The sequence below is a fragment of the Rattus rattus genome, chromosome 7, assembly GCF_011064425.1.
Source record: "Rattus rattus isolate New Zealand chromosome 7, Rrattus_CSIRO_v1, whole genome shotgun sequence".
NCBI lineage: Eukaryota > Metazoa > Chordata > Mammalia > Rodentia > Muridae > Rattus > Rattus rattus.
In genome coordinates, this window is record NC_046160.1 from 37329274 (window position 1) to 37342138 (window position 12865).

At 47.2% G+C, this 12865-nt stretch overlaps 1 protein-coding gene and 1 non-coding gene across 2 annotated transcripts; both read left to right on the plus strand.

Annotated features, from left to right (window-relative positions):
- The first annotated feature begins 4284 nt into the window (after positions 1 to 4284).
- On the plus strand, positions 4285 to 4418 carry LOC116906421. Its single transcript, XR_004388683.1, has one exon. It is a non-coding gene; the product is annotated as a small nucleolar RNA SNORA42/SNORA80 family (small nucleolar RNA).
- Positions 4419 to 5315: 897 nt separating this feature from the next.
- Positions 5316 to 9651, plus strand: Odc1 (ornithine decarboxylase 1). Its single transcript, XM_032907509.1, has 10 exons — positions 5316 to 5473; positions 5692 to 5865; positions 5957 to 6129; positions 6330 to 6464; positions 6566 to 6647; positions 6819 to 6902; positions 7437 to 7599; positions 7683 to 7795; positions 8047 to 8261; positions 8792 to 9651. Exons 1-10 carry the CDS (start codon positions 5372 to 5374, stop codon positions 8934 to 8936), a joined length of 1386 nt encoding a protein of 461 aa, XP_032763400.1. The 5' UTR covers positions 5316 to 5371; the 3' UTR covers positions 8937 to 9651.
- Positions 9652 to 12865: the final 3214 nt, after the last annotated feature.

The window sequence follows — 12865 nt, forward strand, 5'->3', positions numbered from 1 at the left end:
ATGCTTCAGGCTACACATTCTCTGATGGGTCACAACAGTTAATCTCATCCTTGGGGAAGAAAGGGGTTGTTAGGAGGGGATCACATACCCTTCTCATGAACCAATGAATGAATGAAAGTTCTGTCTTTGCCAATACCAAGTAAATGGATTTGTAAACAATTGCTGGTTATTCATTTATGCAGTTTAATTCTCTCCCAATAAGGTATCCTCTTTAAATTTGTAACTACCACATACATAGACTTGGGAGGTGGAGGCAGTAGATGTTCATGGTCACAATCTGCTACATAGGGACCTGAGCTACATGAGATGCTGTCTTAAAAATAAAGTTAGAGCTCTTAGAACTCAGTGTGTATTGGCTTGAGTTCTCATTTGGCCCAACCATCGCTACTTGTAGACATTGAGCTTGTACCCACAAGGAGGGGAGTGAGATACAAGGCTTTACCTTGGGCAAGTGCTGAGAATCCCTAAGAAAGTCAGAGACAGCCCCAGAATGTAGGACAGTAACTGAGAACACCACTAACAGCACCTACAATGGTTTCGTCCCTTCTTCAGTGCCTTTGCACCAGCAAAGCACAAACATCTCACTACATGTCGGGGTTAACATCCAGGGTGTTGGAGCTTTATAAGGTCTTATCACTTTACTTTTGGGGTCAATGGCAATGGAACTTGGGGCCTCAAATTGCCCCTAGAAAAAAAGGGGCAAGCACTTTTATGTTGAATGGTAGCCTAGGCTTTGTTGATTTTCTCTTAAGGAAAATGGGTAGGGAAAGGGAGGAGCCCGGTGAAAATAATGTCAGTAATGCCACTCGTTTGACTAAGACTGGGTTTAGTCACCACTGGTCTGTCTTCTCGAATGCAGGTTAGTAGTTGAGTCTTATGACTCAAGCTCAGCTGCCTTCAGACTGGCTTTGGGGACCTCTCCATGCTGGAGCCTGTCTACCACCAGCCAACAGGGCCACTACCCCAGGAAATGGGCCCCTCCTTCCCTACCTTCTGTTCCCACCCTGACAACTGGTTCACGTACAGGACTTCACCTCTCCAGGGTTTGGGCAGGAATTGGAATGTGGGTGGGTTGGTGCTCTACACACACAGGCAAGAGTAGTTCACATAATTTGGAATGGTCTCCTGGTCTTCCTGAACAAGACCTGCGTTCTCCTTCCAGTTAAGGTTTCCAAAACTAAAGCACTATGTTTATCTCGCATCACAGAGATAAAGATGCTAATTGAATGCTTGAGGCTGTACATTCTCTGATGGGCCACAACAGCTAATCCCACCCTTGGGGAAGAAAGGAGTTGTTAGGAAGGAATCCCACATTCTTCTGCTCTGCATGGCACCTTGTGACTACTCCAGGATTATAGAAAAATAAGAAAGAGCAGGGTGCCCAAGAGAAGAGTGTAACGCCCATCCCATTGTTGCATGGACAACTCGCTTGATGCTTTTGGGGCTCTTGTTTCTTTCTGCAGAAGCCATGATTCAGGGAGAAGTGAATCACTCATTCTTTCATTCACTCATTCAACAAATATTCACAGACTATACCCCAGGTCTTGAAGTGGGTACCAGGGTTTTCCTCCCAGGACTTGGGTACATGAGATGAAGACTGAAGGGGGCTTGCACAAAACAATTGCACAGCAATTTGGGAGGGGAGCTAGATTGTGGATTTCCTCTAGGGACCTCTGAAGAAAAGCCAGTAGGGTTTGTTTGTTTGGCTTTGTTTTTGTGAAGGGTCTCACTATGTTGCCTTGGTTGGTCTGGAACTCTTTGTAGACTATGCTGGTCTCAAATTTACAGAGATCTAGCTGGTGAAGGGACATACCTTTAATCCAACCATTCCCGAGACAGAGGCAGGTGGATCTCTGAGTCCAAGGACAGCCTGGTTTACAGAGGGAGTTCCAGTACAGCCAGGGCTACACCCAGAAGCCAGGTCTCAAAAATAAACAACCTGAACAAACAAAAAATCAAATAAACAAAAAGCCTGCCTCTGCTTCCTGAGTGCTGGGATTAAAGGCTTGGGTCATCTGGTCTCATGCTTGAAAAAGCTACCTCGAAAGCTACTTTTTTCATTTGCTTTGCTGTGATTCTTCAAGATAGTTTTTGTTGGTACTCCTCTGGGATCCCGGCATCCGGGCTTGGAAAGGGGTTTTAGTTGAGAATTAACAAACCATTAACAGCGTGTACATAGTAACAAGTTGGAGTTACTCCTAAGTCTTCCCAATACTGAATATGTAAGTAACCAGTCAGTCCCACTTATTCTTTAACAATGTAACTTTGGTGGATACAAATTCACTGCCCAGACTCTTTTCCGGTCCAGACTTCTCAAAGTGAATTAGTTGTAGCTACCCTGAAAGATTTAACAGAATAAGGGACAGCTGTTGGCTTGAAACCCTTCAACCTCTTCCCTCTTCCCTAACATGCGACTCTTGTTTAGATAAAAGGCATTATCTTAGCATGCAACTGGTGCCTAGAATCTAGTTGAAGCTACCAACGTAAAACGGAGTGGCTCTCCAGCCTCTGCTGGCTTGTCTCTCAGCAAGTTTTCAGGCATAGGTACACAGGGTGGTGAAGCAGGGTCAATCTACACCACGAAGTCTAGTCTACGTGGCCCGCACACAACTCAAGGCCCATCCATCCTCGGCTCGCACCTGCGATCCCGCCAGGGAATAAATACTACGCGCTGAATGCAAAGCCGAGGAAGAGTTTTGCTAGTCTTCCAGGCCAGGGCTCAGCCGTTAGGACCCGGGGAGAGACTGCGTGATTGAACCGGTTGCAAGACAGACGACCAGGCGCCGGTGCGCATGCACCGGCCGAATCCCGCCTGCTGCCCATAGGGCCCTGCGGCAAGCTGGTAGTCAGGACTGGTGGTGTGGTGCGCGTGCGCGGGCCTGCCGCAGGGAGTGTCCGGCACGAGGCCGGGCGGGGAGCGCGGGCGGATGGGCGGGGGGCTGGGCACGCGCAGCGCCCCGCCCCACTGACGCGCCGGGCCCGCGCCTCCCGCCTCCGGCGTCGGGAACGGGGTTGGCCGCCAAGGAGTCCCCGCCCCTCCCCCGCGCCTCCCGGCCGGAACCGATCGGGGCTGGTTTGAGCTGGTGCGTCTCCATGACGACGTGCTCCGCCTATAAGTAGCGGCGCGTCGCACCGTCGGGCTTTGTCAGTCCCTGCAGCCGCCGCCGCCGGCCGCCTTCAGTCAGCAGCTCGGCGCCACCTCCGGTCGGCGACTGCGGCGGGCTCGACGAGGCGGCTGACGGGGCGGCGGCGGGAAGACGGCCGGGTGCGCCTTGGGGTTTAGTGGCGGCTTCTCCATGGGTCCAGCCAGCCGCTTCCCTGTGCTGTGAGGTAAGCGGGGCGCGGGAGGATTGTGCGGCCACGTGTCGCGAGGCCCGGACTGCGGTCGCCGGCAGGGGACACGTGGCCGGAGGCTGGTGACCTTGCGAGCCTCCGCCCTGAAGGCAGCAGCTGTTCCTGGCCCTTGGCTGCAAGCCCTCGGATCGCCCCATGGGAGCCCGCATCGTGTCAGCCGGGCTCAGCGCTCCACTTGCCCGGGCGATGATGGAGGGCAGGTGCAGGGGAGCCCGGCCGCTAGCAGCCGCCCTGCAGTTTCCTGCTTTCTTTAGTTTTGCTACGTGTACAGAGCAGAGCTGATGACTCGAGGTGGAAGTCGATAGACCTAATTTAGTCAGGGAGTCCCTGCTAATGAATACTCACCGGCTGTGAATTAGAGCTGAACTCTTTGAATGACTTAGGGGTTTACGGGAAACCGGATTCCCGGCTGTCTTGGAAGCCCGACTCAGAATCCTCAATAACTGGTAGAACTGGGGAGCAGATCCTGTCAGGAATGTCTGGGAGAGGACAAAAGAATGCAGTGGCTTGTTTTATTCAAACCTAAGATCGGGCAGAATTTCATTTTTGTTTTAATTGGCTTGTATCTCATCCAGATTTAACTTCTTGTGCTAATTGTTTAACAGGACTTAGCTGCTTCCCAGGCCAAAGTGTTAGTAGCATTTTTTTTCTTTTTCTTTTTTTTTTTTGTATTGAGGCAAAGATAGGGAAAGGCAAAATAAGTGGTATTTCAATGAAAGTTTTCCAGGTTTAAGCCGGAAGGCTGCCTGGAAAATACTTAACAAGACCTAAAATTACAAAGTTACTGCCAAAGCCCATTCATCAGTTCTAAGTGATATACAACTGAGTTGGCTGGCGCTGGTCTGTAGTCTTCACTTAAGAGAGGTATATGCAGCTAACGAAGTTGACAGTGCCAAAAGTCTCCTTAAAGCTTAAAGTGTGCTTTACCATGCATGGATTTGGATTTATGACAGGCTCATCCCCGTGGGCCTCTCATAGTGTCCCGTGCTAGAGCAAACTGGCTCCTAACCATTGCCCAGCCTTGGTGCATGTAGGCTGCTGGCACTGAAGTGGGTCACACAGTGGAAAAAAGGTTTTACCTGGCCACTTGCTGCTGGTGTCCATTTCATAAGACCCAGGCAGAAGCTTTTATTAAGCGTGGTGATCTTGCTTATTTTTGTTAGTAATAAAGTTGGCCAAAAATTCCTTCCATATGGTTATTATCCATAAGTGGATATTAGAAGGCACTTGAGGACTGTTGGATTCCCAGAAGTGTGCATTTGGTAGGCAATCCAGGCTCTAGAATACTGATGTCTCATAACAGTAACAATATACTGTGAGTTGAATTTTTTTAAATGCTAGTACTGCATAAAAGTTAGTTTTGGTGGATTGCACACTAACATTGAGTGCTCTGGATACCTGATACACTGTATTCACTAAGTCATTCAGCATAACTCTGCAAGTGGGAGAAAAACACCTTTTCAGGACTGCATGTTGTTACTGTATGCCCATTGAAGTTTTTGAAGAGCTGGAATGGCTCAAATGAAGCAGATAGGAACATGTAATAATGCCAGTAATTAGACTGTTAACTCCGTTCCGTTTTGGAGAGGGGCAGGGATTGAGATGTTCCATGTGTATAGAGCTGTGGCATTCAGTTTTGAACAGTGTGGAATCTATTTGAGTACTGGAGATATTTGGGGGGGGGTCTTCACGTAGTTCTGACCTCACAGTTGATCTTCCTGTACTGTGTACTCTCTGGTATACTGTTGCAGTGTGTAACCTTTAATGGTAAGATTTCAAGGGAGATAGCAACATGTTGTGTTTCTACTCACTAGTGTTTCCACCACTCCGAGGAGACAGCATTCAGAGTTGACCTTGTGAGAGCTGGCAATAATTTAATTCCATCTCTAGGTTTTCTGTGTAAGTATCAGTGTTTATACTTGGGAATTTGTGTGGAAGCAGTGCTAAGACTTTGAGTGCATTCACTTATTGTCTGCTTATTGTCAGCTTTGTTTCAGAGGCACAGAGAGAACCAACCATGAGCAGCTTTACTAAGGAAGAGTTTGACTGCCATATCCTCGATGAAGGCTTCACTGCTAAGGACATTCTGGACCAAAAAATCAATGAAGTTTCTTCCTCTGTAAGTACGGGAAGCCCACAGCCACAACTCAAAAGTTCCATAAAAGAGCATGCCTTGCCAGAGAATCTAGAATTTGACTGACTGGGCTGTCTAGTGAGTGTCCGTGTCAGTACTGCTAACAAGGATAGGATTTTGTTAGGGAAGGGGGGAAAGATCTTCAGTGTGGCCAAGTGCAAGACTGTTAATGAGGTCCCTGAACCCACTCACTCTCATTCCAGGATGATAAGGATGCTTTCTATGTTGCGGATCTCGGAGACGTTCTAAAGAAGCATCTGAGGTGGCTGAAAGCTCTTCCCCGGGTTACTCCCTTCTATGCTGTCAAGTGTAATGACAGCAGAGCCATAGTGAGCACCCTGGCTGCCATTGGGACAGGATTTGATTGTGCAAGCAAAGTAAGACTGCTTATCTCATCCCAAAAGGGTTATCAGTTGATGTGCTTTTGTTTGTCAAACTCAGTCTATATACACTGATCTTCTCTTTCAGACTGAAATACAGTTGGTGCAGGGGCTTGGGGTGCCTCCAGAGAGGATTATCTATGCAAATCCTTGTAAGCAAGTGTCTCAGATCAAGTATGCTGCCAGTAATGGAGTCCAGATGATGACTTTTGACAGTGAAATTGAGTTGATGAAAGTTGCCAGAGCACATCCAAAGGCAAAGTAAGTCTTCTGATTGAGCACAAAAGGCTGGGCCTTGCTAGGCAGACTATAATCTTGGTTCCTTATTCCTATACATAGTAAGAACCAGGCTAAACCCTGGGTTAGAATCAGACCCACAAGCAGTAGTGCCTAGACAGGCTGATTGGATGAACGTGTACAGAGTGCTTACTTGGTGTGTGCACTTGTTTCTGTCCACCTAGGTTGGTTTTGCGGATTGCCACTGATGATTCCAAAGCAGTTTGTCGGCTCAGTGTTAAGTTTGGTGCCACACTGAAAACCAGCAGGCTTCTCTTGGAACGGGCAAAAGAGCTAAATATTGATGTCATTGGTGTCAGGTGAGGTCTCAGTGATAATTACAGACTGAGACATTAAATTTTAAGGCCCCTTTTTTCCTCCTGAGAACTAGTCAAAGAACAGCATCTTGTTTTTATTTCAGCTTCCATGTGGGCAGTGGATGTACTGACCCTGAGACCTTCGTGCAGGCAGTGTCAGATGCCCGCTGTGTCTTTGACATGGGAGTAAGTACATGACTCCTGGAGGAGGGCTGTCTTGATTGAAATAACCAAACCATTGAATCTAGAATTTGCCTCTTGTAGAAGCTGTCTGCATAACAGATTTTAAACCCATCTGTCCTGTGCATTTAAACTTGTGAATCTAGCAATTTGACTTCCAAATTTTCTTGATTCTAGACAGAAGTTGGTTTCAGCATGTATCTGCTTGATATTGGTGGTGGCTTTCCTGGGTCTGAAGACACGAAGCTTAAATTTGAAGAGGTAATTATTACAACATTAACCTACAGAGGGGTGAGATATATATATTTACCATTTTGGTGTTTTTACTGATTAAAGGTGCCAAACATGCCTGGTGTTTTGTTCTCACTACTTGTTATTTGCAACTGTAGCCCAGGCTGGCCTTGAACTTTCAGTTCTCCTGCCTGTTTCCCATATTTTTAATGTTTAGCTCTTATTTTAATGTTTAGCTCAGTGCTTATCACTATGTGAAGTAGACAGGGTGGAAGGAGTTATATCTTGTTGGCATGTATTCAGAATTCAGCATTTGGCCCCTCTTGTAATCCATTTTGTGCTATTTTATTAAATATTAATATAAACTATTCATAATGTGTTAGAAAGAGATGGTCCTGAGGGGAGTGGGAAATGGTGTATGTACAGACTAGTTTCCAGAGAGGTTTGTTGCTTCTGTTGCCTGATGACAGACCTGCTAGGTCATGTCCTGTTCCTTTACACACAGCAGTGTGATCTTTCTCCTCTCAACTATAACAAATGGCCGCTCCCTTCTCTCACTCTTAGATCACCAGTGTAATCAACCCAGCTCTGGACAAGTACTTCCCATCAGACTCTGGAGTGAGAATCATAGCTGAGCCAGGCAGATACTACGTCGCATCAGCTTTCACACTTGCAGTGAATATCATTGCCAAAAAAACCGTGTGGAAGGAGCAGACCGGCTCGGACGGTATGTGGTGGCAGGATGAGTGAGTCATGTGGGATAACAGAGTTGATATGCTGGGTGGTAATTAGGGTGATCTGTTTTTCTAGATGAAGATGAGTCAAACGAGCAAACTTTGATGTATTACGTGAATGATGGAGTGTATGGATCATTTAACTGCATTCTTTATGACCATGCACATGTGAAGGCCCTGCTGCAGAAGGTGAGTTCTGCGCGCATGCTCTAGCAGTGAGTGATGCATAGGATAGTCGAGAACATTGGGCCAAGAAATGGCTCAGCGGCTAAGAGCACTGACTGCTCTTCCAGAGGCCCTGAGTTCAATCCCAGCAACAACATGGTGGCTCACCACCATCTGTATGTAATGATGCCCTCTTCTGGTGTCTGAAGAATAGCTACAGTGTATTTATAATCTTTTAAAAAAACCAAAAAACCAAAAACATTGTCTTTATACAGAGACCCAAGCCAGATGAGAAGTATTACTCATCCAGCATCTGGGGACCAACATGTGATGGCCTTGATCGGATCGTCGAGCGCTGTAGCCTGCCTGAAATGCATGTGGGTGATTGGATGCTGTTTGAGAACATGGGTGCATACACTGTTGCTGCTGCTTCTACTTTCAATGGGTTCCAGAGGCCAAACATCTACTATGTAATGTCACGGTCAATGTGGTGAGTGAGGCTGCCTGCTTATGCTCTTGTGGTTGCTCAGTGTAGTATTTGCCTACTGTGAGCCGGAAGCCTGGATGATGCCTGTGCGCGCACACACACACACACACACACACACACACACACACACACACACACACACACTATGGGGAAGGCAGTATGTGCTGAGGGGAAGGATCACTTGCGGGACAGACTTGACCTGTCTCAAAGGGACTGAGTTTGTGCTTGCTTTTTATTTTTGATAAGTTTTTCTTACCTTGAGCTAAATACAGAAATGGAGTTTTTCCAAGTAATTACTACTCATCTTCAGATATTTACTACTAGGAGAGGTCTTACAAGTAAGCCATTAGATTCTTTTGCAACTAAAATATTCAAGTTAGCATATGTGACCTGTGGGTTCCTTAATAATGAAATTTTACATTGGATTGTTTCCTGGTATAGTGACAGGGTGAGGTGTCAGGAGATCTCTTGGGAGGCTGCCCAATTTGGAGGGATTTGGGTTTTGAATATGCCATGTATGCCTTTGTTTTCAGGCAACTCATGAAGCAAATCCAGAGCCATGGCTTTCCGCCAGAAGTGGAGGAGCAGGATGTTGGCACTCTGCCCATGTCTTGTGCCCAGGAGAGTGGGATGGACCGTCACCCTGCAGCCTGTGCTTCTGCTAGTATCAATGTATAGATGCCATTCTTGTAGCTCTTACCTGCAAGTTTAGCTTGAGTTACGGCATTTGGGGGGACCATTTAACTTAATTACTGCTAGTTTGGAATGTCTTTGTAAGAGTAGGGTTGGCACCAATGCAGTATGGAAAGACTAGGAGATGGGGGTCACACTTACTGTGTTCCTATGGAAACTTTGAATATTTTATATGGATTTTTATTCACTTTTCAGACCTGATACTAATGAGTGCCCCTCGGCTGCTGAGCAAGCATTTGTAGCTTGTACATTGGCAGAATGGGCCAAAAGCTTATGTTGTGACCCATTTTGAAAATAAAGTATCTTAAAATGATTGGACATTGGAGAATGTGTGCAAGTATCCCTTACAGAAGGCACAAACTTCTGCACAGGCTGTGTGTTATAGCAGTGAGTCTAGCCCAGCAGAGATGTGGATGATACAAAGCTGTGCCCCCTCTGTACAGCATCAATGTACTTAGCCCATCTCAAGTGTTTACTGTGAACTTGGTGCCCAAAGTCTCTTAAGAGTGTCATCTGCCTAGTGGCCTCTTGACCTGGCTACTTCCTAAGGAGAGGGTATCTGAGGCTCTTTGAACCTTGCCTGCAGAAACCCTGACTGCTCCCTCAACCCTTGGCCTCAGCTGCATCACCACCTAGTAACAGTTGAAGTATCGAACAGCACTTGGCAGTCAACTTCCTGTAATAAATTCAACAACAGCAACTACTGTGTTGTAAATTTTTACCTTGACCTTTCATATTATAGTCCTGCTCAGTTTATACACCTATTGCATCCCCAAAGAAATGCCAGGCTCTTAACCTAGTTAGCATTGAAAACCTGTAGTTCAGGAGGAAGGGATCCTGTGATCCAGCACTGGGAGACAGTATGGGCTCTACAGACTACCTCAAGATAAGGCCTGAGTTAAAGCTAAGCTGTCATCTGGAGTGTTGCCCATGGGTCTAAAGCTGGAGGGAGCTGCCTGTGCCCTCCATAAAGAGGGAGTCACTTCTCAGCTGTTTCTTAAGGGTCTCCAAGGCACAGGGCTATGGGTTTACTTGCTAAAATGTTTAACTTTCTTGGGAGCCACAATGATTGTGACTAGAGTTAGGAAAGATCTGAAGTAAAGGCTCAGGTGTCTGGTGCTGTGCCAGGAGGCTCCTGTGTAAATGTGATATGAGGGTGGAAGGGCCCCACCCCCAGGTCTGGTCATTGGATAACTGGGGGAAATTAAGGTTTCTCTAGCTCTTAGCGATACATTTTCCACAGTTTTAAAGATAATGCATCATATGATTGCTGGAAATACATACTTAACTATGAAGCCAGCATGGTTTATATAGGAAAGTACTTGTTTTCTGCCTTTTTGAAGTAGGGCCCCACTATGCTGGCCTAGAATTTGTTTTATAGATCAGACTGCCCTCAAATTGGTGATGGTGTCTACGTATGTATATGTACCATGTGGGTTTTGTCTGAGGAGCCCAGAAGAGAACAGATTTTCTGGAACTAGGTCCTCCACGAGAGTAGCCAGTGCATTTAACCACTGAGCCATTTTTCCAGCCCACAAACCATTCTTAACCTGTCTGGCTGGCAAAAGCAGTTCCTTGCTCTGATAGGGTGGTTGCCTATCATTCAGGCTTTGGAGTTAAGTTCTGGAAGACAGGTATGGTATGCTCAGGTCAGGGAGGCAGTTTTGACTTAGTTCTCAAGTGCTAAGGAAGGCAGTGGGATCCAACCCCTGCCTGGCCTTCAAGTCTGCCTCAGTGTCACAAGTGAATGCTAAGATTCCACACCCAGCTTTTCTGAAAGTTTTGACTTATGGGTGCTACCATGTGTGTGGAGGCCAGAGACTAGCCTCTGATCTCAAACACTTATCCAGCTTATTAGAAGGTTAAAAATTTAGTTACAGCATAACTAAAATCCATTAAACATAATTAACATTTACTATGCTCTAGCTAGTATAGTTTGAGTATGTGATGTATGTGTATCAGGAGAGGGCTGGACAGTGCCAGAGGAGAATGTCATATGTCCTGTTGTTTCCTGAGAAAGGACTCATTGAATCTGGAGCTAAGAAGGCAGCCTATAGCACCAGTGATCCCTCTCCACCTCCACTTAGGGTCTCTCACCAGACCTGGAGCTCACTAACTAGACTGGTCAACAAGCCCTAGGGATCCTGTTTCTACTTCTCCAGGTTTGGGATTACTGGCCTCTGCCACCTGGTTTGTATGTGGGTGCTGGGATCAAACTTGGGATCTCATGCCTACAAGGCAAATCCCTTTCTCACTGGACCATCTCACTAACTCCTGACACTTTGTCCTCTGGTTCATTTCCTAGCCAGATAGCAGCAGGTAGGGGGCAGCCCAGATCACCTGTAGCCCTGAACTGCCTTGGACTGAGTTGGGCCTGGAGCGGACAGACCCAGATCCTATTCTCACCAGGCACAGAGCCTCTAGCTACCTCTTGGAGTGAGCCAGTGCTACCTCTAGGACTTGCCCATTTCCTGACAGAGCTCCTGACCTGGCTTCCCTCCATGATGGTTGTTTGATTTCAGACCAGAACTAGGGACTGAGGCACACATTTTACATATCAAAGGTCTCCAGGTTCCTACCTGGCTTACCCTGTCACAGCTTGAACTTTACAGCTCAGGGGCTACCCAAGAGGCTCTGCTCTACATAATCCAGATATTTTGGCCTGCTCCCTTGCACTCTCCCCCTTCTCTTCTGCACTCATACTTTCTTTCTCTTCCCCCTGCCCTCCTCTCCCCAAATGGAATTCCCCCTGGCCTCAGTCCTTGGAGCCTGTGAACTCAGAGCAAATATGCTAGAATCTGGCCTGAATTAGCACATTTCACCGGCGGAGAAATAATGTATGGTCTGTCTATAAGCCAAACGAAGTTTTCTCCTCTCAAGTTGTTTTTGGCCAGTGTTCTGTCACAGCTACAGAAAACCTACTAACTAGGCTATTCCTGGCCACACACCTAAAACATTGCTGCTGTTGGTGAGAGAAGGGTTTTATGTAGACCAGGCTGGCCTCAAACTGCCACCTGCCCCTACTGCCCTAGTGCTGGTATTAAAGGGGTGCACTACCACAGCCCAGCTGACCTAAAGGGTTTCTAAGGTGGAAGGAACCTGCTGGGCCTCCATGTTTGACAACCCACACACTCTGGGAGAAGGCATAGGAAGCTGGGCTGAGGGTGTCTGGCAGGTGTGTGCCTCTACTAGGTATACAAACCCTGGGATGTGGCCTGTTCCCTCCAGTTCCCAACCCACCTTGGCAGCTGTGCATGTTCAGCTCTTGATTTAGGCAGAGAGGTCGTATTTAGCAAGTAAATTTTAAGATCTTACCTGGAACCCATTAAGAAACATCATTTGTGGTTTATCTCATTTAACTCAGCAGCTTGACAGGGCTTCTGAGTCTTAAACACCAGGATCCTGGCCCTGGCTTCTGGCTGCCATGTTGCCTTCTGCAAGTCTGGGGCTTCTGTGAGCCTCAGCATCCATATGAGTCAACAGGCACAGGAGACAAAGCCAGGCTCTCAGGATCCGGCTCTGGGAAACACAACTTATTAGCTGTGCAGCCTGGTCATGGCCACCAGGGGGCAGCAACACCTAATGTTTAAGGTGTAGCTGGTTGGCTAGGGGCCAACTCCACTTTGAAAGAAGACTTCAAGAGGACTTGGTCCCTCTCCAGATTTCTCCAACCCTCATCCCTACCTCAGTAGGACTTCCAGGGATCTCCAGTTGGTCGTCTTTGGCCTCTGTTTCGCTGTCTCTTTGCCTGCAGCCTTGGCTTCCCAGGCCCACACCACATTTGTTAATAGGGTCCAGAGATTTATGTTTCAGTGTAGCTGTCTCTGCTAATTGGCAGAGCCCACCTAGGCTTTCTTTGCATGGTTCTGCCCATACCATCCACCCACACCCACCTCCAGTACCTGACCCTCTCC

What these genes read in the sequence shown, in the direction of transcription:
- Odc1 (XM_032907509.1), top strand. Translation starts at nt 5,372, where the DNA reads ATGAGCAGCTTTACTAAGGAAGAGTTTGACTGCCATATCCTCGATGAA. An exon ending in TCAATGAAGTTTCTTCCTCT is followed by an intron (nt 5,474 to 5,691) that starts GTAAGTACGGGA and finishes CTCTCATTCCAG; the next exon opens with GATGATAAGGATGCTTTCTA. An exon ending in TGAAGGCCCTGCTGCAGAAG is followed by an intron (nt 7,796 to 8,046) that starts GTGAGTTCTGCG and finishes GTCTTTATACAG; the next exon opens with AGACCCAAGCCAGATGAGAA.